General features: G+C 43.9%; 1 protein-coding gene across 5 annotated transcripts in view; it reads left to right on the top strand.

Moving 5' to 3' along the window:
- Nucleotides 1-24,985, top strand: part of NTRK2 (neurotrophic receptor tyrosine kinase 2) — a 444,402-nt gene that overhangs the window by 203,212 nt on the left and 216,205 nt on the right. For 2 of the 5 annotated variants that reach the window (XM_023544718.2, XM_064291177.1), the window contains exon 12: nucleotides 22,778-22,825. The exons of the other annotated variants lie outside the window; for them this stretch is intronic. In XM_023544718.2, the coding sequence (XP_023400486.2) occupies nucleotides 22,778-22,825 (48 nt within the window). The remainder of the gene's footprint in view (nucleotides 1-22,777; nucleotides 22,826-24,985) is intronic. 5 annotated transcript variants of the gene reach the window in all.

Genomic DNA, 24,985 nt, shown 5'->3' with positions numbered 1-24,985 from the left:
GACCTTTTCTTTCCCCCCTACTATTTCTCAACTCCTTCCTGCCCCCAGTCTGGCCAGGTTTGATTCAATGGTCACTTGTTATAATCACTCCCTTCCCCACCTGCCAGTGGCCTTGCCATTCTCTTGGCAAAACAATAAGCCTGGTTCACTCCATCACCCCTCTATGGTAATTTGCCAGTGTCTTCACTGTCCCCTCTCTCCTAAAGAAAGGCTTCACACCTTCCTTTTCTCCTCATACTTCCACCTCCTCCTTCCATTAATTCACTCTCCTCTCCCCACCTTACTTTCCATAACCCTGAGAAAATTGAAGTTGTCAGAAGATACCACTCTCAACTCCAAGCACCATGACCCACCCCCCGCCCCCCTCCGCATGAGTTACCTCTGCTTTGCTTTCCATCCTGATAGGCTGTTTCTTCTTGAGGACAGCCCCTCCACCTGTGCACTGGTGCTGCCTCCTTTTACCTGTAGGAGGTCATGCTCCAGCAATTATACCGCTCTCCCCTGCATTGTCACATTTTCTTCTGTCCTGGAGCGTTCCCATCAGCTTACAAACGTGCTGCTAGTTCTCCTACTTTAAAAAACAAACTTCTTTAAGCCTCATGCACCACTATTGTTGCTTTAGCTGTTGTCAAGTCAGCCTCCCACTCATGGTGACCCCATGGACAACAGAAGGAAATGCTGCCCAGTCCTACCCCATTCCCATGATTGGCCATTGTGATCCATAGGGTTTTCATTGGCTGATTTTTGGAAGTAGACTGTTTGGCCTTTTTTCCTAGTTCATCTTAGTCTGGAAACTCCACTGAAACCTGTTGAGCATTATAGCAACATGCAAGCCTCCCATGACAGACAGGTGATGGCTGTACATGAGACGCATTGGACAGGAATGGAACCTTGGTCTCCCACATGGAAGGTGAGAATTCTACTGCTGACCCACCATTGACCCCACAAACCACCATCACCATCTATGGCTCCTTTCTCCTTTACCTCCTATAGCAATCTCTTGGAAAGTGTTTTTCTTTCTCCCTATAATTCCTCTTCTCATCTGCTTTTAGTTCATGCCAGTCAGGCTCTCATTCCAGTCACTGCACCAGAACTGCCCTTACAAGCTCTCCACATTCCCAAGTCCCGTGCTCATTTATGTTCTTATCCTACTTGACACGTCAGAAGCATCTGGCACAACTTCTCGATTCTTCCTTACTTTCTCCACTTGACCTCCAGGGTGCCCCATTCTCCGGGTTTCCTCCCATCTCAGTAGTCACTCCTTCTCATCTACCAACTATAATGGTAGCCAAGCCCACAGCTCAGTGTCTGAGCCCCTCTCTTCTCTAGCTACACTTCCCCTTCTGGTAATTTTATCCTGTCTCATGACTTTTTAAAATGCTGTTGTTGCCAAAATTTTTATCTGCAGCCAAGACCTCTCTGGAACTCCCGACTTGGATATGCAAATGCCTGCTCAGCAGCTTCATCCAAATGCCTAGTAGGCATCTTACACTTACCAGTTGCCATCAGGTCAACTTCGACTCATGGCAATTTCATGTATGTCAGAGTAGAACTGTACTCCGTAGAGTTTTCAGTGGCTTATTTTTTGGAAATAGACCGCCAGGTTCTTCTTCCAAGGTGCCTTGGGGAAGAGTCAAACTTCCAACCTTTCAGTTAGCAGCTGAGCACGTAACCCTTTGCACCCACCCAGGGACTCCACTTTACACGTACCGTGTTCTCTCCTGTAGTCTGACCCGTCTTAATAAAACGATATTCAGGCCAAGCTCCAAGAGCCACCAGGACTCCTCTCTTTTACTCACACCCCTTGCCCAAAGCCTTTATCAAACCATGCAACTATACCTTCAAAATACATCTAGAGCCCACTTGCTTCGCTCCACCTCACAGCTACTAACCTGAGCTAAGCTGCCTACTCTCTCTCCTAGATTATCTGGCCACTCTGGCCCCTTGCTCCTCAGAGCCCACCTGCAGAGAATTCTCCCCCATGGCCTATGTAATGCTGTTCTCTCTCCCTGGAACGTTCTTCTCTTCTCCTTCAGGTCTTTCTTTGTTCCACATCACCTTCTCTGTGAGGCCTTTCTTGACCATGTTTTTCAAATTGCTGTCCTTACCACTACTTGGTCTTCCCCATCCCTTTTCACGACTTACTTATCCCCAAAGAACTTGTCACTACCAGAAATGCAGTACATTTCCTTTTGGTTGTGGTTATTGCTTGTCATCTGCTCCCCCCACAAAATGCATTGATGGCAGGCTTTTTCATTCATTTTCTTCACTTCTCTTAAAATGTTTTATTTGAGTGAAAGAATGAATGTCCCAGGTTGATGTGTGGGCATAGCAAGTCCATGGCTATGTGATGAGAAGCATTCCACTAAAACATGAAAATGTCAGTGGCCTAGCTATTTCTACATGTGCAGATTATATTGAGCCCCATAGATGAAACGTTGAAGTAATAGGCAGAATTATTTTTCCTTTCTCTAGAAATTTGATGACACACTAATGTGGATGACTCTGGAATCCCTCCTAATCCCCTGCTTTCATTCCCAGCTAGTCTGGCATGCCATTACCCATCTTAAGTGCAGGAAAAGACAAATCATTGTCTGGGTGCTGTGTGTACGTTGGGACATAGCTATGTTCCACGTGAAAGGCTCTTGACCCTCCAGCAGCGGTGGCCTCTTAACCTATCAACCTCTTGATGCAAGTCTCGCCCTTCTGCAAATCATTGTCTTTGTGACTGCCAGGGCTATCTTTAGAAAACACATGTTTACATGTTCAGAGGGCAAGCGCTGTTTTTAAGACACTGTGTGTGAACTCCATCTTAGCTCTGGATGGCCTAATAAAATCAGCTCTGAGGCCAGAGGAAGATCCTTGGCCAAAGTTGTTGATTTGCCTCAGGATTTCACCTTCACTCCAGTCCTACCAGGATCTGACTGAGCTTCCAGGGCTTGGGCTCTGGTTTTGATCTCTTCTTCTCCCTTCCTACTCACCCCCAGAGGTAGGTTTCCCTGACCACTGGTCACCTTGGGGAGCATGTGGTGGGACTCACATGCCCATGGGAGCTCCCCTTTCCCTGGGCCCCTGATTTCAGTGAAGGTCGGGGCTTTGCTCTGTGAGAGCATTGGAGCCCCACCTCATCTGCAGACTGGCACCACTCCCTGGTAGCACTCACTGGAACCCCCAGTTCCTTGGGCTAAATTTGGGGGAGAGCTAGACTTTGATGAACATCTGTGAGAACAGCTGAGAGGCTGAGTTCCAGACCCACTACGAGAGCCAATGCAAAGGCCTTATGAAGACCTTAGACCCTGAACACCCAGTTTTCCAGAAGTTTATGAAAGACCATGAGTGTCTCAATGGGGACTGTTATGGATTGAATTGTGTATCCCAGTAATGTGTGTTAGAATCCTAAAACCTATACCTGTGGATGTAATCCCATTTGGGAATAGGGTTTCTTTGTGATGTTAATGAGAACATATCAGCCTACGGTATGCCCTAAACCTAATCGCTTTTGAGACATAAAAAGAGCAGATTAGACGCAGAAGCAAGTAAGGACGGACGAGGGAAGATAGATGCCACATGAAGGTCACCGAAGAACTGAAGAACAGAAGCTGAGAAGAGATAAGCACCTTCTTTCATAGCCAGAGTCAGAGAAAGCCTTCCTCTTGAGCTGGTGCCCTGAATTTGGACTTATAGCCTCCTAACTCTGAGGTTCAGTGAAAACAAGGAAGACCCTCAACAAGGTGGATTAAAACAGTGGCTGCAACAATGGGCTCAAACATAACAAGATTTGTGAGGATGACGCAGGACTCAGCGTTGTTTTGTTCTGTTGTACATAGGGTCACTGTGAGTCAGAACTGACTCGATGGCACCTAACTACAACAGCTATGAGAAAATAGATTTCTGTTCGTTAAAGCCACCTACCTGTGGTGTTTCTGTTATAGTAGCAGTAGATAACTAAAACAGGGACCCAGAAGGGACTCAGGGGTATGAAAGAGGTATGTGCCTGGATGACTCCTAAATGAGGCTTTCTGACTAATTTTTGGCATCTAAAGAGTGGCACCTAACTCCTCATTCACTTTGCTCCGTTAACTGCCTGTGTGACCCCAAGGTTGCTGATTACCTCTGAGACTTGGTTCCCTCCCTTAGAAATGGAGGTCACAGTGCCTACGTGATGGCGTGATCATGATAATCTAATAAAAGATGCCTGGCACATAGTAAGAAATCTGTAAATTCTAGTTCTTCCTACAATATTGTACTCAGTTGGTTTTCAACCTGAAAGTGCTGATGAATTGATCACTGGGTCTACAATGGATGCGTGGTTATTATACCTGGGGGTGCTCAGGAAGGCTTCTGAAATAGGTAAGGCATGGAGCCTATACCCCCACCCTTCTCTTCCAGTGCAGTATTCCACCAGCTCCTGGGAGGTCCCCTGGGCTGCAGGACTTTCTTGCCCTCGCTTTCCTTCACTTCAAGGTGGCTGTTCTTTTTCCTTCATTCCCAGTACCCTACTGATAGCTTGGCCAGTGGCTTGGTCTTAATGGCTATGATAGTTTGATATGTTCCCTTTGCCACAGACAGTTGCATTTTCCCTGGAGATTTTTGAAGTCAGAGCTGTAGGGCTCAAAGATGTGGGTCTCCAATGGTGGGCCACAGGTAGCCTGGCCCTTCCCTGAGTTGTGCAGCCTCAGGGGGCTCCATTCAGGCTGTAGCGCAACGAAGGCTGGTGGAGCCTCTGCCCTGTGCACTGTGTGAAGATATGAAGTTGAAATGCCCGTAGCTTCTCCTTAAGGAGTTTATAACCTAGTTGAGGATATAGATAAGCAAACAAATAATTGTAATGTTCGGCTATAATTGAGCTCTGCAAAGGGCTTTATGTGGGCAGAGAGGAGAAATATTTAGTCCAGTGTGAAGTGGTCAGTGGAGGCATCTTGAAGGAAGTGACCTTAAGTAGTAAAGGATAAATAGGAAAAACTGGGAAAAGGATTGGCATTGGCAAAGATAACAGAGGCAGACGTAGTATAATATGAGCATAGAACTACTAATCCCTGCTGCAGTTGCTAGGGTGTAAGATGGGAGATAGGGAATTGGAAAAGAAGAGCCTGGAAAGGAAGTTGGTACGAGACTTAGATGAGGATTTTGGGCTCCAGGTCTAGGGCAGCCATAAGGGGCCATTGCTCCACGTTCACTACGGGTGGAGGGAGGGAGAGGACCTGAGTGGCGTTTTAGAAGGTTCTCTCCAGCTGCAGCATGGAGGTTGAGCAGGAGAAGGGCAAGAGGGGACAGGAGGCAAGAGGAGACTGCTGTAGCAGCTGTCGTGAGAGCCAGAGAGGCCTGGGCCAGACCAGTGGCCACTGCCTTTTCAGCCAGCATCAGCCAGCCATAGATTAGACAAAAATAATGGGCTCTATGTTAGAAACCCTGGTGGCACTGTGGTTAAGTGCTACAGCTGCTAACCAAAAGGTAGGCAGTTCGAATCCGCCAGGCGCTCCTTGGAAACTCTAGAGGGCAGTTCTACTCTGTCCTGTAGGGTCACTATGAGTTGAAATCGGCTTGATGGCAATGGGTTTTTTTTTTTTTTTTTTGGTTTATGTTTAGAAACATATCATAGACTCCTCCCAGATTGAGAATAAGTCAGAGAACTCTTATAAAAGGAGTGAAATGAGGAAGAGAACGAATGACCTCCTAATATTCTTCTCTAATCACAGTTCTCAAGGTTTCTGGGCGGTTGGTTTGAGTCCTTGGTCCTTTTCTGCCCCACCTGGCATTTCTGAAGGAGGACTGAATAAAACAGTTACTGTTAGAAGCTAAAAGGGCTATGGAACGCTAAAGACAGGCCTGTTATTTGTTTCTGTCCGTTAAGAAAGGGAAACCAAAAACCAAACGAAACCCACTGCTGTGGAGTCAGTTCCAACTCATGGCAACCCCATGTGTTACAGAGCAGAACTGTTCCATAGGGTTTTCTTGGCTATAATTTGTATGGAATCAGATTGCCAGGCCTTTCTTCCGTGGCATTGCTGGGTGGGTTTGAACTACCAAGGCTTCCTGAAAAATGTTCTTATAACATTTCGGGTTGAACAAACCCAAGGAGGAATAGTAAACTCTAGAAGGGGGAAATGTCCCGTTTCATAAAATTTCCAGCTTCATCTCTAGACTTTATTCCTACTAACTTTCAAATTTGAAAGTGCTTAAATGTGTAGAGCCAAGCTTCTGAGCTCAAGGATTCTCATTTAGCAGTAATTCAGTTGTTTGGACCAACAAACCAGCTACAAACCCTTACTATTTGAAAAGCACATTATCTCATATTATCATAAGTTCAAAAATAACCTGAGAAACTGGCCCTCATGGGCGGATCTTTCATCTTCTTCTTCATCTGATCACTCAAATGCGATTTCCCCAAGCAAAACCTGTATTTCTAAATCATTTAAAAAGAAACAACTAGAAATTTCACTCTAAGCGGAGAATTTAATTTTTTTCTCTTACAGTCAGTTCATTCTTCATGATTTTTTATTTTCCCCACCAGCATCTTTCACCTTGATGTTTTAAGGAAGGAGTGTTTTATTGCCCAAGTCTTCATAACACGGAGGCCTACAACTTGTAGGCCACAAGCAGTTAGAAAGAGCCAGCTTAGATGATACATATTAAAAGGAGAAATCATTTCCAGCCTTCCACGACACTGTATTATCTCTGGATCCTTACCTTCTCCTGACTCTTGTACCTGGGCTGGTTAATGCCCTATCTGCCCTGTTACACTTTAATCCAGGGTCTGGGTTTCATTTGCCTGCCCAGAGCGATAGCCAGTAAATTAATCAGGCAGCCACACAGGCCTTGCCACGCAGGCCGCTGCCAGCATCAAACTGCCCATCAAAAAGCAGGCATCCTGGAGCCTCCATTTATCAAGTACCCTCAGCACTCACATCATTCCCAGCGACTGGAGCTGCAAACGCTCATTTCCTCCTAGGCCTGGGCTGGGAACAGGAGAGAAGGCTAATGAATGCATTCAAGAGATCCTCCTGAATCAGCAAGCCCCTTCAAGGCACAACAGACACAAACAGGCAGCTGTGGCTCCTTGGGATTCAAAACAACCACAATGGTGCTTGTTAAATATTTGAATAGCTAAAGTAGGTGTCTATTCATTCCCATGGAAATTGCTAAAATAATCTGTCGTCCCAGCTCCAGAGGAGTCAAAGTCGCTGAAATCCGAAAGGCTTTCATCCTGTCAAACACGCCTTTGAAGAGCAGGACATTTACATCTCCATAAGAGGCCAATTCAGCATTAGTGGTAATCAAACTTTGGTGCAGGAAGGACTCCAGAATATATCACCCATTCACTCCTGCCTCTGTGATGCCGGGCTGACTAGTGAGTAACAGGCCAATTCAACATTAACCGGTTGCTGTGGAGCTGCCGCATGGCGACCGCATGTGTGTCAGAGTGGAGCTGTGCTCCACAGGGTTTCCAAAGGGCTGATTTTTCAACGTTAATAAACAAAAACAAAAACCTGTTGCCATCAAGTCAATTCTGACTCATAGAGACCCTATAGAATAGAGTAGGGCTGCCCCTACAGAGTTTCTAGGGAGCATCTGGTGGATTTGAACTGCTGACCTTTGGGTTAGCAGCTGTAGCCCTTAACCATTACGCCACCAGGGTTTCCATTTTCAACATTAGTGGTAATAAAACTTTGGTGCACAGAAGACTCCAGAATATGGTACCCATACATTCCTGCCTCTGGTGATGCTGGACAGACTGTTGAATGAGACCATGGTGGCCCCATCCCTGAATTAGTTTGGCATCTTTCCATTACAAATGGTTTGACCAATAATGAAGACTTATTGTTTCATGTAAATGTACTATCAAGGAGTAAACACCAAGCTTTGAATGTAGCTCCATCCAAGGTCTGAACAATGTGACCATATCCATCTTTTGGCTCTCTTCCCTTGGGCTGGCTCAACTTGGAATAAGCTTTTCTCTCGTGATCACAGGAGGGATGACTTCTATCTACTCCTGATACTACATCATTCCAGGCGTCCATCCAGCAGGAGAAAAGAGCATCAAGCTTTGTACACAAATCCCAGACTTCGTCTGGATCAGACCGACTTTAATCACACATCTACTCTTGAACCATCCACTGTGGGCATTTATTTAGGACTGAGCTATGGGCCCCACCTTGAATAACATTGACTCTCTGGGGGTGGGGTGGGTAATCAAATGGAAATAATTTCTTCTAAAGGAGGAGGCAGTAGATACTGGGTGGCAAGGGAACAGCAACTACAACAAAACACAAAAGGACAAAAGGAAACCAATCATCCCCAGCTAGTGTCTCTGATTAATCCTGTTTTGTTGTTGTTGTTGTTAGTTGATGCCAACTCACTGCAAACCCATGTATGTCAGAGTGGAACTGCTCCATAGGGTTTTCAAGACTGTGACCTTTTGCAATCAGTTTGCCAGGTTTTTCTTCTGAGGCACCTCTGCATGGGTTTGAACTGCCAGTCTTTGGGCTGGTAATCCAGTGTTTAACAGTATGCAGCACTTAGAGACTCCTAACCCTGTTTTAAATGGGATTTTATTCACCAGGAGTCAATTGTTTTAATGGTGTCTGAAGAATAAATATGCTTAGGTGGTTTCTCAAACAGGTCTTTAAGAGCTTCTAACACAGTTCAAGCACACCCAGGGGCACCTTGGAAGAAAGGTCTGGTGATTTGCTTCCATAAAGATTACAGCCATGAAAATCCTGTGGAGGAGTTCTATTCCATAGCAAACAAACGAAAAAACAAAAACCTAAACCTGCTGCTGTCGAGTTGATTCTGGCTCATAACAATCCTGTAGGACTGAGTACAACTGCCGCATAGTGTTTCCAGGGAATGGCTGGTGGATTCAAACTGCAGCTAGCAGCTGTAGCTCGGTGTAGCTCTTAACCACTGCACCACTAAGTCTCGAGTATAAGCCATTTGTGCCAGTCAGTGACCTCAGGAGGACTCTATTCATCACAGCCCCTCAGGAACCCAGAACCTTATATGCCACCATCTGAACATGAAGCTTCATGGCTTGTTGTGGTGGGATGAAGAGAAAGTAGGAGACCCAAGACTGCCTCTTAAATCTTCTGCCTAGAAGTGATGCCTATCATTTCTGGTCAGATTTTATGGACAAAAGCAAGTGACATGGGTTGATAGATGGGGGAGCCTAGCCTTCTGCTGGACCAAGAAGGAGAGGTGATCAGCATAATGTTCTACTACAGCCGTGATCCCGTGTGGCTGTTCACCGAAGAATGCAAACGTGACAAGTTGGAGCTCATTCATTCACTCATCCAACAAATCTTTACTGAGCACCTAAAATGTACTAGGCGCTGCACTCAATGCTAGAAGTACAATGGAGTGACAAGATAGAAAGTTTGCTGCCCATAAAGGACTTACAGTTTGGGGGAGGTTACAACAAGTAAATCAAACCCCCAAGTAAATAAAGATAATTAAAATCCAGGGTGAGAAGTACGATAGCAGAGAAAGAACAGGTGCCCTGGAAACACAGAGAACTGTAGACGGCAGTAATGGCTTTTCCTGCTAACATAAGTCTCTGTGCTTTACAACTCAGTCTCTGCTGTCTTTGTGGGCATCTCGTGCCGTATTTTAAAAACTTTCCAATTGGGCTCAATCAACAATCAAAGAGACATTTATTGAATACCTACCATATATTACCATATGTAATGTACCTTGCTTGATGCTATTACAACTGTTATGAAGGTTATTGAAGACGGTACACAGATGAATAACCTTTTCTCAACTGAGAGTGATTAAAATCTAATAGGGGAGCCAAGATTATGTAAATCATACAGTGGAGAAGTGGTATACTTATCATAAGAGACAAACAGCCCAAGCGTCAATGTGGGTATTTCCGATTCAGGAAATGTAGACATGCTTCATGATGAAGTGAGTTTCAGGTGGATTTTGTTGAATAAGTAGAATTTAATGGTCAAAGAGGAATCCCAGGGTGGTGAAACGGTTAAGCACTTGACTACTAGCTGAAATTTGGGTGGTTGAAACCCACCCAGAGAAGCCTTAGAAGATTGGCCTGGAGATCTGCTTCCAAAAGTCACAGCCTTGAAAACCCTATGGAGCAGTTTTACTCTGCAACACATGGGGTCATCACGAGTCAGGATCAACCTGACAGCAGCTAATAACAAGAAATGATCAAAGATGGGCTTGAGGGATATAATTTAGGTAGTAAAAACAGCAGGTTCAAAGACACGAATTTTGGGAACTCAGTATGGAGTGGCTGCAATTCTCTTGTTCTACCCTTCATTACTTCCCAGCACTATCATGCTGTCTTGCACCTACCAGGCGGTCAATGGGTAGTTTTCATTGTTGTTGTTTTGTTTTTTTATTGTCCTTTAGGTGAAAATTTGCAGCTCAAGTTAGTTTTTCATACAAAAATTTATACCCACATCGTTATGTGACCCTAGCTGCTATCCCTATAATGTGACAGCACACACCCCCTTTTCATAGTTTTTTAATGAATTAATAGGGAAGTTTAAGGCACATTCAGCTGAGGAATGCAAGCTAACAATTTACCTGGAATCTGGGGTTATTTAAGGTGAGTCCTGGGTGATAAAACTGAGGCTAGGTAATGGGAGATTTTAATGTCATTGAGGGTCTTGGACTTTATTATTCCTTATGTTTATAAATTAGGAGCCCTGGCTGCTAACCAAAAGGCCAGCAGTTTGAATCCACTAGCTACTCCTTGGAAACCCTATGGGGCAGTTCTACTCTGTCCTGTAGGGTCACTGTGAGTCGGAATCAACTCGATGGCAACGGGTTTTGTTTTTTCTTTTGGTTTTGTTTATAAATTAAACCATTAAACCATTGTCGTTGAGTTAATTCTGACTCATAGCAACCCTACAGAAGAATTGACACCTTTGAATTGTGGTGTTCGTGAAGAATATTGAATATACCATGGACTGCCAAAAGAATGAACAAATCTGCCTTGGAAGAAGTACAACCAGAATGCTCCTTAGAAGTAAGGGTGGCGAGACTACGTCTCGCATAACTTTGGACATGTTGTAAGGGGGGATCAGTGTCTAGACGAGATCATCATGCTTGGTAAAGTACAGGGTCAGCGGGAAAGAGGAAGACCTTCAACAGGATAGACTGACACAGTGGCTGCAATAATGGGCTCAAGCATAACAACGATTATGAGGATGGCGCAGGACCAGGCAGTGTTTCATTCTGTTGTACATAGGGTCACTATGAGTAGGAACTGACTCGACGGCGCCTAACAACAACTACATGTTTATATATTGAATTTTCTATATTTGTATAATACCTGAGCTTTTACAAAGGTCTGACAGGTACATCAGCTCACATGATCCATACAACAGCCCTGTCAGTTGGGCAGGACAGTAATTATTGTTCCCATCAACAGAGGAGGTACTCAGAGAGAGACTAAGTCATTGTGGGGTGTCTGCCAGGAAATAGTGGGTCCAAGGCTCAAACCCTACTCGCTGAGTCCAAGTCCAGTTCTCCTTCTTTGAACTGCATTGCCCCTCTATTCAAAAAGCAGCAGAAATAATCAGAGCTGTTTCCTGGGAGGCGTGAGATAAACAGAGAGAGTGTGACTGGCAGCCAGGAGACCAGTAGCAGCGACACTGGAATAACTTGAAGGAGGCTAAAATCCAGTGGTGACAGGGGAATAGACTGGTCAGGGTTTCTTTTTAATAGGCATAAAAGGTTCAAGGGTAAATTCTACTCCTGCTATCCTATGGCCTAGGCTAAGTTTTCTGAACCTCCGTACTATTGACAGTGGTTAAAAGCACTCGGCTGCTAACCAAAAGGGTCTGTGCTTCCAATCTACCAGCTGCTCTGTGGGAGAAAGATGTGGCAGTCTGCTTCTGTAAAGATCACAGCCTTGGAAACCTTATCGGGCAGTTCTACTCTGTCCTGTAGGGTCACTATGAGTCAGAATTGACTCAACAGCAATGGGTTTGGTTTTGGGGCACTACTGATATTTTGGCTGTAAATTCTTTCCTGTGTGGGACTGTCCCGTCGGGTGCATTGTTGCATATTTAGCAGCATCCCTGGCCTCTATCCATTAGATGCCAGTAGCGTCCCCTCCTGCCATTGTGACAACCCAAAATGTCTCCAGACTTTGCCCAAAGGCCCCTGGGAGGCAGAACGACCCCCTCTGAGAACCAATGACCTAGGGAATCAATTTTGATTAATTTCCAGAAAAGCAGTGGACCTTAAAGAGCACATGGATATTTACTGGGCAAACACTAGGGAAAGAAAATCCAATTTCATCTTACGGGTTTGAGTTTTTTCCATTGCTAATGTGTAAAGACCTGAAGTGATTTTAAGCAGGGTGGCTAATAGTTAAATCAGTTGGCCAGTACAACATTTTAAATAACGGGTTTTCATTTTGCTCTATTTGTGGTCATTTCATTGAATTATTTTTATTCACCACCCAGCTTTATAAGTGTATATAAAATCCTATCGTGTTCTATTTCATTATGGGAACTTCTTAATAGAAAAGCACACAGTAACAGAATCAAATGAACATCTCGGCTATTGTAGCGGACTCACACGTTTCCTGACCTTGGCTGGATTCAAGTCTGGAGGATGGCTGGTGGGTGGGAACTGAAACAAGGGGTCCCTGAAGACAAAGACAAAAGTGCTGCAGATGACATGAAGGTGGTCACTCTCTTCCCAGACTGGAGGGTAGAATTTGAATACGGTTGAAAATTGAAAATATCCTGTAACGAGAAGCATGGCTGGATACCCTATGACCCTCCTTTTCTCCTCCAAAATCTCCCCGATATAAACACAAAAAAATATTCTACCTGGTGCTTCGCATTAGCTAGAAGACACGTTGGTATAAAAACAGTTGCTTTTAAGTAGCTTCTGACTCATGACGACCCCGTGTGTGTCAGAGTAGGACGGTGCTCCATATGGTTTTGAATGGCTGATTTTTCAGAAGTAGATCATCAAGACTTTCTTCCAAGGTGCCTTTGAGTGGACTCGAACCTCCAACCTTTCAGTTAGCAGCTGAGCATGTTAACTGTTGCACCACCCCTATTGTTGGTTTAGAGGGACCAAAAAAGAATTTGCATTATGTATATGTATATATGGCATAAATACTAAAGTAACTATAAATATAGAGCAGAAATTGCAAAGGCATTTCCAAATACATTTAATGTACCAACAAACCCTGAACAAGGAAGCCTGCAGAGCACAGTGTCCTCTCCATTGGCCTCGCTAGGTGACTTGGCACCATCCCCGTGTCTGAGTTATTGTTTAGGTTTTCCATGGGAACAAGAGCTCACGGGAATCTGACTTAAAGTCTTTGCCAGACCCTGTGGGCTTGTCACTCTCTTTAAGGGCCACTTACATCGCTTCTAAGATGATTCTCCAAGAATCAGCCAATTTCCTTCACAAAGACTAGCTTTGAGTGGTAACCAACATTCTCCTGCAGAGAGGGAAATTTGGAGCACGCCTCATGCCACATTAAGACAATGTTAACGGGGAAATGTGTGTGTATGTGTGTGTGTGTATGTGCGCGTGCTCTCAGAAACAGACTTCATCTGCCTTCCTTGTAGGGAGCTTTTGACAGCTGAGAAAATATTAATAAAGAGTTTGGAGTTATCAAAAGGGTGGTATGGTAGAAAGGAGAAGTTTTGATAGGACTCTTTCATCTCTGCCAGATATTATTGTTAACTAGAAGTTGTCCTGACTTTCTCCAAGTTCCAAGCTTGGAAGCTAATTACAAGGAATTCCAGGTTCCCTCTCTCATCCACCCAGGCAATATGGTGACTGCCTTTGAGAGAAAAAGCCTTTTGGAATTTACAATAGATTAAAACAAACCAACAGGGAGGGTGGGGGAGGGAAATTCACTAACTAGATAGTAGATAAGAATCATCTTAGGTGAAGGGAAGGACAACACACAATACAGGGGAAGCCAGCAGAACTGAACTAAACCAAAAGCTAAGAAGTTTCCTGAATACAACCAAACACTTCGAGGGACAGAACAGCAGGGGCTGGGGTCTGGTGACCATGGTTTCAGGGGACATCTTTGACTTGATGGCAGTGGGTTTTTTTCTAGGTCAATTGGCGTAACAAAGTTTATTAAGAAAGTGTTCTGCATCCCACTTTGGTGAGCGGTGTCTGTGGTCTTAAAAGCTTGTGAGAGGCCATCTAAGATACATGAATTGGTCCCAACCCACCTGGAGCAAAGGAGAATGAAGAACAACAAAGACACAAGGAAAATATTAGCTCAAGAGACAAAAGGGGGCATATAAACCAGAGACTCCATCAGCCTGAGACCAGCCCGGCTACCACAATGACTGCTCTGATGGAAAACACAAGAGAGTTCCTGATGTAGCAGGAGAAAAGTGTGGTGCAGAACTCAAGTTCACATGAAAAGACCAGACTTGATGGTCTGACTGAGACTAGAGGAATCTCAGAAGACATGGCCCCTGGGCGCTCTATTAACTCAGAGCTAAAACCATTCCCAAAGGCCACTCTTCAGACAAAGGTTAGACTGGACCGTAAAACATAAAGTAATACTCACGAAGAACGTGCTTCTTAGTTCAAGTAGATACAGGAGACCAAAAAGGCGGCCGCTGTCCGGGGGCAAAACGAGAAGGCAGGAAGGGACAGGAGCTGGTTGGAGGGACACGGGAAACTCCAGGGCAGAAAGGGGAGTGTTCTGTCACATTATAGGGATTGCAGTTAGTGTCACATAACAATTTGTGTATTAAATTTTGTATGAGAAATTGAGCTGTAAACTTCCACCTAAAGCACAATAAAAAACAAACAAAAAACTCCAACGCTTTGTATTGTTTTATTGTGAATGACTGAGATGTAGACCAACTGAATTTTCTTTGAAATGGTCCACACATTCAAAGTGAAAGAGAGAAGTGGTAGGCGTTTGTTTTTCCCTCAAAGTTAAATGTTTGTCATATGGGATCAGGACATCTTTCCCCAAGTCCAGTTTTGCCTATCCTTACTTTAGAATTCTGAACTTTAAGTCTAAGGGGTTTAAGGCCTTTAGCCTGCTTTTTTTTTTCCCCCAGGACTACTGTAAAACCAAACCCAGTGCCCTCGAGTCGATTCCAACGCATAGTGAATTAAGACTACTATAGAAGCCGATTAATTTGATCTAATTAAAGTTAAAGCGATCAACTGCTAACCGGAAGTTTGGTGGTTCAAAACCACCCGTGGCTCTGCAGCCTGCTTCTGTAGAGATTTACAGCCTTGGAAACCCTATGGGGTCGCTATGCGTTGGAATCGACTCAACAGTAGTAGGTTTGGTTGGCAATTAAAAGTAATATATGATCTCTAGTAGGGTTCCGGAAACCCTGGTGACGTAGTGGTTAAGTGCTATGGCTGCTAACCTAAAGGTCGGCAGTTCAAATCTGCAAGGCACTCCTTGGAAACCCTATGGGGGCAGTTCTACTCTGTCCTATAGGGTCAGTATGAGTTGGAATCGACTCGATGGCAACGGGTTTAGTAAGGTTCCTGGCATGTAACAAGTAGTCAGTGTATACTAATTTCTAAAATTCTTTTTGCAGAGCACTGGCCCTTCTCTTAAGATGAGGGTATAGTGACCAAAAAGCATCCAAGTATTATTTAGCAGGAGAAAATCTAGGCCAGTTGACGAAGTGCTTTTCCTTAAATTATACATGATCTCACAATCCCAAAATAATCACGCTAAAAAAAAACTATATAAGGCCATGTGACAACTGTCCCCTGTCACAGTGCCTAAGGATTAGTACCATAAAATGTTAGAGCTTAAATGGGCCTTAGATGCCATTTCTCCACCTGTCTTCATGGAGTAGGAGGAGGTTACTAGAGGGAAGTGACTCAACCAATGCCATGTAGTTCTTTTCTCCCAAAGAACTTCTACAGAGAACTCACACCTTCTGACATGTAGTCGACCATTTTTATTCCACCCTGCTGCCTGGAGTGCTGCATTCTAAGTATTTAAACCAGAAAATCAGTTGCTGTCCAGTTGATCCTGACTCATGGCAACCCCATGTGTGTCAGAGCAGGGCTGTGCTCCATAGGGTTTTCAATGGCTGGGTTTTCAGAAGTAGATCACCAGGCCTTTCTTCCAAGGTGCCTCTGGGTGAACTCAAACCTTCAAACTTTTGATAAGCAGCCAAATGCGTTAACTGTTTGCACCTCCCAGGGACTTCTTTTTAGGTATTGCTCACCTTTAAATACTGTCTTTGGTGAGGTTCAAATGGAGGGCCACGCATGAATCAGGAGGGTAACAGATACATTTGTACAACGTAGTGGTTTGTACATCAGGTGTATCATTTGCATATTGGTACTTTTATTACCCTCGATGTACTTCATATTGTACTTTTTTAAAATTGTTGTTTGCATTCATTTATTCATTCATACTTTCTGAAGTATGAATGGAGGGTCTGTTACAGGGACTGGAGCTGGTGGTGGGCTACATAAACCAGGTCCCTGTAGGAGATGCTGTTGGTGTCCCACCCATATCCTTTCAGTCTCACCAGCCCAGACCTGCTGGGTACATGCAAAGGCCTATTGACAGATGACGGTTAGAGGGTACCTGACCCACCTGCCTCACCTTTTGGAAGGGAGAATTCTGAGGTACATTCTACACCCTGTCTCCCCAAATTCCCCAGGGATTTGACACCAGTTGTCCACCACGTGGAGACCCTGGATGGTGCAAACAGTTAATGTGCTTGGCTGCTAACTGAAAGGTTGGGAGTTTGAGTTCACCTAGAGGCACATCAGAAGAAAGACCTGGAGATCTGCTTTCAAAAGGTCACTGAAAAACCCTACGAAACCTAGCTCTATTCTGGCACACACGGGGTCATCATGAACTGGAGTGAACTCAACAGCAGCTCTTTTGTCCACTGTATAACCCATTAAATAATGTATTGATTACAGGATTTCTTTCCTGCCCTGTCTCACTTCCTCATTCCAGCACTGGTGCTTCTTGGGACTCCTTCCCAATAAAGCTACCTGCACTCGGATCCTTGAGTCAGAGTCTGTTTCTGGGGGTCCTAGTCTAAGACAGTGATTGGCTTCTTGGAGCTCACTTCTAGTGAAGGAGACAGATAATACACAACAACTTAAATACATAACAACAATAAATACATTTATTGGTATATAATAGAGAGTGACTAGAAAGGAGCTGGGACAGTGAGGCTGGGCCCTGTTCAGCATGTGATATTTGACCTAAAACCTGAAGGATGAGAAGCAGTCAGACTTGGAAAGAGCCTGAAAACAGGGTTGTGAGCAGAGGCAAGAGACATGCAAAGGAGGAACAGAACAGAGGCCACAGTGGCTGTTTCCTAGGAAATGGGTTGTACGGAGGGGCTGGGTAGGTTGAATGAAGCCACTCATGTTATGCAAGGCTCTATAGTGATGACCAAAAAGTTTGGACTAAATGTGGTGAGAAAGCTTTACACAATTTTAGGCAGGCGAATGATGTAATATGATTATATTTGAAAATGAATACTCTGGCAGCTCCATGAGGAGACTGGGGGAGACAGGAATGAAGCAGGAGACAAACTAGAGGTTCTGCAGAAATCTAGGCAAGAGATGATGGAGGGCTGTCAACACCCAGACGGACTGCTGCAGGGAATGTAATTAAACACAAAGGCATAGTACGGCTGCACTTATCTCCTGGTCTCTATAACTATTTCTGCGCATGTCAGTGGTTCTCAGTGTTTGGAGTGAAGAACGCTTTGGAAATCTGATGAAATCTATGGACCTTCCAGAAAAATGTACATCGTATGACACACAGTTTTGAATTTGTAGTGGGGGGCTGGGAAGTCATAGAATCAGTTAATAACACCTCAACTGCGTGTGCTTTTTCTTTATCTACATGTGTTAACTGTGAGACATCAGTGGTTCAGTGGTAGACTTCTTACCTCCCGCATGGTAGACCCAGGTTTGATTCCTGGCCAAAGCATCTCATGTGCAGCTACCACCTGTCTGTTAAGGGTGGCTTGCATGTTGCTATGATGCTGAACAGGTTTGAGAGGGCGACTAACAGCTTCAGCCACAATGCATATATTTTTCTTTATATTAGTTACAAAGGGTATGCTTGGTGTTACTTTTCTTAGAGGACAATGGAAATAAGTGACATTGGAAGTTCAAGAGAAGCAAAGGGATGAAGCCAAAAGAAGGTTAGTCAGGAGGATACCAATATCCTTTGCTTCACGGTTCCCGGAACCGGTTCCCAGAACCAGTTTAACTCAAAGCAAGCCCCCTTCCTAGGCTGTGGAGATGGGTCTTTCTTGAATAAAGGTTTTATCCTTAAATAAAAGATTAAGTTGAAGTGGAAACTTGGCCCCAAATCATACTGTTCTGTGCCCTGAGGAACTGGAATGAATTTGAAGCAAACTATTACTCACTCCAATTATATATCAGTAGGAAAGGGAGACAATTATGTTGCCAACAAAGCGATCCTTTCTATGCATTTCCCCTTCACTCCAGTGACCAGTAATCTTGGTCTTTGTTTGAAGTAACAGTCTATCAGTTCCTCAGTCAAGCACTTGTTGAGCATCTACCCTGGGCTCTCCACTGTTTGGTCCTTGCCTTTCCTCCAGCAAAGCAACCCAGAGCTTTCTCTGTCATGAATATTTTAGGGAGTGGGTGTGGCTGTAAGAAATTGGAGGTGAAGTACGTTCTGGGAGTGAACCATATTTTCCTACGTGCTTCCGTTACGATGTGAGAGATGCTTTTCTTGGGGGTTGAGGATGGTGAGCGTTCCCTTAAGATATCAAGAAATCACATTTGAAAACAGCAAATTTGAATTTCTCCAGAATTAAAAGGAGAGAAAAGCTGCCTTTGGTCTTAACATACTAAAAATCTAAGTGAATTTTCTGAAACTTAAGAATAAAATCCAGAAACCCCTCTCTTGAGCTCAGAACCTCAAACAATGACTTCTGTGTTTCTACAGCTTATCACCCACAGAGAAGATTTGGTTTCTTCCATTTTGCCTCCATTTCTGGCTCCTTTCTCTAAATCTCTCTCTTGTAGCATAAATATCACCCGCGCAGCCCCCTAGGTTTTAGCTGTTTCCTTTGAAAGACGTTTGGAAAGTAATCCTTATTGCCGTTTATTTTATTTAGTTTGAGTTCCATCTTAGAGTTGCTAACGTGTTAATGTGTTATTTGGCTCTGAGTCCTCCCTCGCTGGTCAGGGAAGGTTGAGCTTTCCTCAGAAGGAGATGGATTTAATTAATTAATTAAGTTTGTAATTTACGGTCTTTGTCAGTCAAGATTCCAGAAGGAGGGGTTCCTTTAAGCTCACCACAACTAGAAGGAGCCCTTTCTTTTGCTGTGAATAAAGTGTCTCTTATTAGGCAGAAAAGAAAAAAGAATGTTTGGCAGGACTCGACTCCCAGTGGGTGAAACATCACAGGAAATTGAGAAACTGTTTCTTTTTTGGCCTTGTGGGAAAATTTTGCTGGTGAAATTTAACATGAAGCTTTGAAGACTACTGCTTAAATCCATCAAGAAAGAGCTGTTGAGCAAGGAAGGACTTCACAGGGAGAGGTATCAATTTGACCTTTCTATTCCTGGTCTGTTACATTTTCCAAGTACTCTCCAGTGTGGTCAAGAAGACTGTATTCTCTGCTACATAGTGGCTGTGTCACTGTTCAAGAGGACTTAGAAATATTTTAGAGATTTAGGAATAAGTTGGTCAAAAGTTGGCCTCAGTTGAGTGCCCTCCTTTTGTGCCTGCAGAAGAGTGTCGCATCTGTTGAAACAAGAACTTTGTCCTAAGTACAGCACCTAGCTTTGGCCCTCCAGCCAAACTGTGGACTCTAGACCTTGGGCGAACCCAATCTTGGTGTTAGACCTGTTTCCTGGGCTCAAGACCGTCTTGCCAACTTTCCTCTTACGTTTTCTCTGCATGGACATCTTATCTGTGGCTTGTGTCCCAAGCCAATGCTCTCAGTTCGTCCCCTTCACCTGCTCCCCTTCTAAGTTCCTTGGAGACTCTATGGGTAGCATCATCTTATACCTCATTGCTCAAACCCCAAATCTCCTTTGTTCCTTCTCCGTATTCTCCTTAACTTGCAATCAGTTATCAAGTTCTGTTGATTCCCCTAAACAGAACTGACAAACATGCCCCCTTATCTTCACCTTCCCACCTCCTCAATACCCAGTTCAGATCACCATTTTCTCATGCCTTCATTTCTCTAAAAGCCTCCTTAACCATTCTCTTGCCCTCGGCCTTTCCCTTGCATAATCCAGTTTCTACCATGTAACCAAAATGATTTTTTCTAAAATTAATCTTGATCATGTTACTTCCTGACCTGAGATACCTTTTTAGTACCTACCCACAATTTTCACAATAAAATCCAAACCCTTAACTAGATCCTTGCTTACCTTTCTAGCTTTTCCCCTTTCCAGCTGTATCAGCTTCTTGACACATGCAACAACACTCTTTAGCTCCCCACTTTAGCCATGACTGATCTACTTAAAAAAGATTCCTTGAGTGGTGCAGTTAACACACTTGGCTGCTAACTGAAAGATTGGAGGTTTGAGTCCACCCCGATGTGTCTTGAAAGAAAGACCTGGAGTTATACTTTGGAAAAGCCAGCAATTGAAATCCGCATCACCATGAGTTGGAATCGACTCAATAGTTTACTGGAACTATTTACATAAGTATTGCTCTTTCTGCTTTTCTCATTGGCCAATTCTAATTTGTTGTCCAAAATTCACAGAACTCTCTCTTGACTTAACCCGCCATACTGAAATAGATGCTTCTCCTCTGAGTTCCCATAGCACCCTGGGTATGCTTCCAGGGTACTTTATCTACAACTGTAAGCTCCTTGAGGACAGGCTCTGCAGCTTATTTTTTATGGTTTCTCTACTATGAATAAATGAAAATGAATGAATACTTACAGTGTTTTTCTATCTGTAAAATTATAATGTTGTAAAATTTGACTACTTTGGCTAAGTGTTTCGGAACATTAGAAAGGCAACTGTGATTGAAAGAAAAAAAAACAAAAACCTGGATTTAGCATGAGAAGGCTGAGTCCCTGCTCCATCACTTACGAATTGTGACCTTTGCTAAGTCTACCAGCCTCTCCGAGTCTCAGTTCTGTGTCAATAAACAAAGGATAATATGTCACTCACAAGGTTTGGCTGAGGACCAAGGGAGAAGAGTCTGGGGGTGGATGGAGGCACTTGGTGAACTGTAATGACTACATAAATTAGAAGGGCTGTTACTCTGTTCACACCTGCAGTTTCCCTTGTTGAACGTTTGCAGAACAGCAGCCTTAGAGATGTGGGACATTAATGGGTTCATGGAGCCCTAGTGGCACAGTGGTTAAGCGTTCCAGTGCTAACTAAAAGGTTGGCAGTTCAAATCCACCAAGAGCTCCTTGGAAAGCATATGGGGCAGTTCTACTATGTCCTAGAGGGTCGCTATGAGTCGGAATCAACTCAATGGCATTAATTGTTGTCATCATCATCATCATCAGTGGGTCATGTGGCACAGATGGGAGTGGGAGTGTTTGCCAGGTCTCTCAGTTAGGTAAGGTTATGCAAATGGCAGAATAAAAGTAGGGAGGTGGTTCACCCTTAGCTTTTCCACTGGGTGGGGCCCCAACCTTCCCTCCTATCCGCTCACGCACACACACTGTTGGTGAAAGTGAGACCTGTTATAGTTGGAATGCGATTTGGTAACACGTGTTGAGAACTTTAACTATGGTCATCCCTTTTGACCCAGTATTTTCACTTCTAGGGTTCTTTCTAAGAGAATTACTTACGAAAATAGGAGGAGAAGCACTTATGATGTGCAAAGATGTTCATTGCAGTTGTGTTTATTATAAAGAGTGAAAATAATCTGAAACGTGTGATCAGTGAGCGATTGTGATGGTATTTTCCTTTCATGAGTTCTCTGTAAAATAGAAATAGAAATGCTGAGGTGGGTAGATTCGAACTGCCAACCTTTCAGTTATAGCAGAGCAAAAACATTTGTGTAACTCAGGGACCTTTATCTGCCTCAGCTAAGGATTTCTCCCTGTGCAGAATTCACTTTGAACCCAGTGGAAACTACCTAGAAGGGAATAGGCAGGCCCAGAAACAAACATTTCACTGTGGCTTTATTTAATGAAGAGCCTTAAAGGATTTGTCAGATGTTTTCTTATATGTACCTAGGGGAAACTGAGCTCTAAGAGACCCAGAGCTCCAGGGAGCTGCCCACAGCCACCCAGCAAGTCAGTGGTGGGAATCCGTGGTCAGTTAAGATCCCCCTCTCCTTCCTGAATCCCCATCCACCCAAAGCGTCAGATCTCCCATGGGATTTTGTGCTTTTTTCTTTTTTTTTAATTCCTGTCTCAGCTTCAGAAAAGATTGTTTTCTCTTATTATTTTTTTTGCCCACATTGCTGCAGTTCAGGATCACAGTACATTTGTCAAATGCATTGTGGGTTTTCGTCCCTGCTGTTTTCCAGCTCCTTGATTCAATACGAGGCAATGGTCTTTCCTCCTAGGGTGAAGAGAAACAGTAGGAAAGAAAGCAAGCTGCTCCGAGCTGTCCACCCTGGGTTGTGGCCATTTTTCTTGAAGACAGCCTGTTATCTCTTATCTGATTTGAACCTCCACGTTCTCAAGCTCGGAAATAAATCTTGACATAAAAATCCAAGGGTTAGTTTCCAGGTGTTTAAGAGGAAACTTTGGCCCCCAGTAGAGTTTTTCATGGAAGTTCGTTGAGTTATTTCACTAAGGATAGTGCTGACTGCCTCTGGTTTACTCTTGTGGTTCGAAGTTTATTTTATGTTTTGTTGTGGTTTTCAGATTTCTCATGGTTTGGATTTGGGAAAGTTAAATCAAGACAAGGTGTTGGTAAGTAGTTACTCTTTTTTTGGCTAAATCCTGAGTTCATGTTGTTTAATTCAGATGAAACTGCTTAGACCCTGTCTATATCCATTGGCCTTGGATTCATTTTCTGTGTTCCTCGTTTCCGATTTGTTGAAAAAGGAGGCCTAGAAGTTTCCAGAAAAAAGGCATTCCATTTTTTTAATTAAGTTCAGTAAATTGTTTCGCATTTTTGAATTTGACTTGTTACTATCCTAGGGTAAGTGTCAACTGTCCTCCTATTCTAGATTGTGATGAGTCTTTTAAGAGGGTTATAGAACTAGAATGTAAGTCCATTACAATGACACATCCAACGCGTAGTTGGCCGAATATTCATGCCTGAGCAAGTTTGGATCTTAACTTTCTTCCACTGGCCAAGATGCGGTGTAATAGATTTCTGACGTGGTAAATCAGCTCTTCATTTATGACCATTTCACCAACTTTCAAAACAGACTCCCACATCCAGATGCTGTGATTTGTGCCTGATTGCATTCTACTCCTTGCATTCAGACTGTGTGCTGACAACTGAAAAGCAGCCTTTGTAGCTCACCAAGTGAGCGCAGATGATGTCTCTCGTCACTAGGATTGAAATCAGGTGTGATCTCCCAGGACCTCTAATTTGTTCAGTATTTTTTATGGACTCAGAGACAATGAACAAGAATTGCTTAGAAAGCATGAAAAGACAGGCTGTCTTACATCTTTCATATGCTTTGCCAACTTCTGACCATCTGGGCATCTGCTGGTTAGTATTTATTTCTATAGCAAGGTTGGTTAGAGGTGAGATTTCAAAGTCGGGACGTGTATCAGCATCATAGAGTTTCTGGTTCTGAACCACGCACCCCATACTTGTCTATCCATTCTCTACGTACAGTTCTGAACCACCCACCACATACTGGTACATCCCATCCTCTCCATTCATACAAGAAGCCCTGTTTCCTGACATCAGGCCCTTTCTTGTGGGGTAGCCCCTATCAATGTCTGTTCCAACCAACCAGTTGCTGTTGAGTGTACTCTGACTCATGGCAACCCTACATGTGTCAGAGTAGAACCTCTATGAGGTTTTCAATGGCTGATTTTTCAGAAGTAGATCTCCAGGTCTTTCTTCTGAGGTACCTCCAACCTTCCAGGTAGTAGCCGAGCAGGTTAACCATTTGCACCACCCAGGGATGTTTGGATCTGTTCAGGGATCCAGAAACGACAAGCTGGCTGAGCACAGGGGTAGCAGTCTGTGGCAGACTGAGTTAGGAAGGGTCTGAAAGGAGAAAAGCCATCTTGACCTTGAACTATCCCTATGAATTCCGAGGTAAAGTCTCCAAACCAGCAAAGGGGAAGTGGAGATGTGGAAAAGGTGGAATATCAAGTTCAACCAGCTTGTTTTTCTCCTAGGCAGCTCCCCAGAGGCAAATTTCAGATACTTTGCCAAGCTACCTGAGGGATTGTCCTGCCGGGGCAGTCATAATGGTGCCAGGTTTTAATTAAAGCTTTGTATATGGTGAGGGGCAGAAGGTGACCAACTCTCCCATGGACAGTGGGAGATAGAGGTCTTCCCTCCACCAAACAGTAATTTGCTGTTACCACCTAAATAGTTTTCCAAGCCAGTTTGTGCTGCAGAGGGAAACTTTTTCCTGGAAAGCTTCAAAATATGGTTGCACCCTTTGAGGCTGCAGCAAAGTTTTCCTTCAGAATTATACCTCCAGCTCCAGTGCATCTGGGAGGCTTCTCAGGAATACTCACTTCTCTCCCCTTCGAGGGAATACCCCTTTACCAGATGATCTTCACTGATTCTTAGCACAGGGGGATGGGTCTCCGTTAGGCTTAGAAATGTCTGCATATGTACAGGATACCAAGTACCTCTTGATGAAAGAAAAATGCCTCTTTGCTTCAGAGACATAGTGAAATGAAAATGGGCTGAAAATGTTTCCAGGCATAACTCCTATTTGTCAGTTCTGTGATTGGAAGTATCAACCCCATACTCGGCAGGTGTGTACACCCCGGCAATTTAAAACTTTTTATTAATATTATAAAGTAGTTTTTCAAGTCCTCTTATGAATTTCTCATAACACACTGGGATGTACCCCTGACTCTTCTTCTGTCTGTCATGTTCGTGTGTCTGCTCGAATGCGTGCACAGACACACAAAGACGCTCCC

The sequence above is a fragment of the Loxodonta africana genome, chromosome 9, assembly GCF_030014295.1.
Source record: "Loxodonta africana isolate mLoxAfr1 chromosome 9, mLoxAfr1.hap2, whole genome shotgun sequence".
In the NCBI taxonomy this organism is placed as follows: domain Eukaryota; kingdom Metazoa; phylum Chordata; class Mammalia; order Proboscidea; family Elephantidae; genus Loxodonta; species Loxodonta africana.
This window is presented reverse-complemented; position numbering and strand designations above follow the sequence as displayed.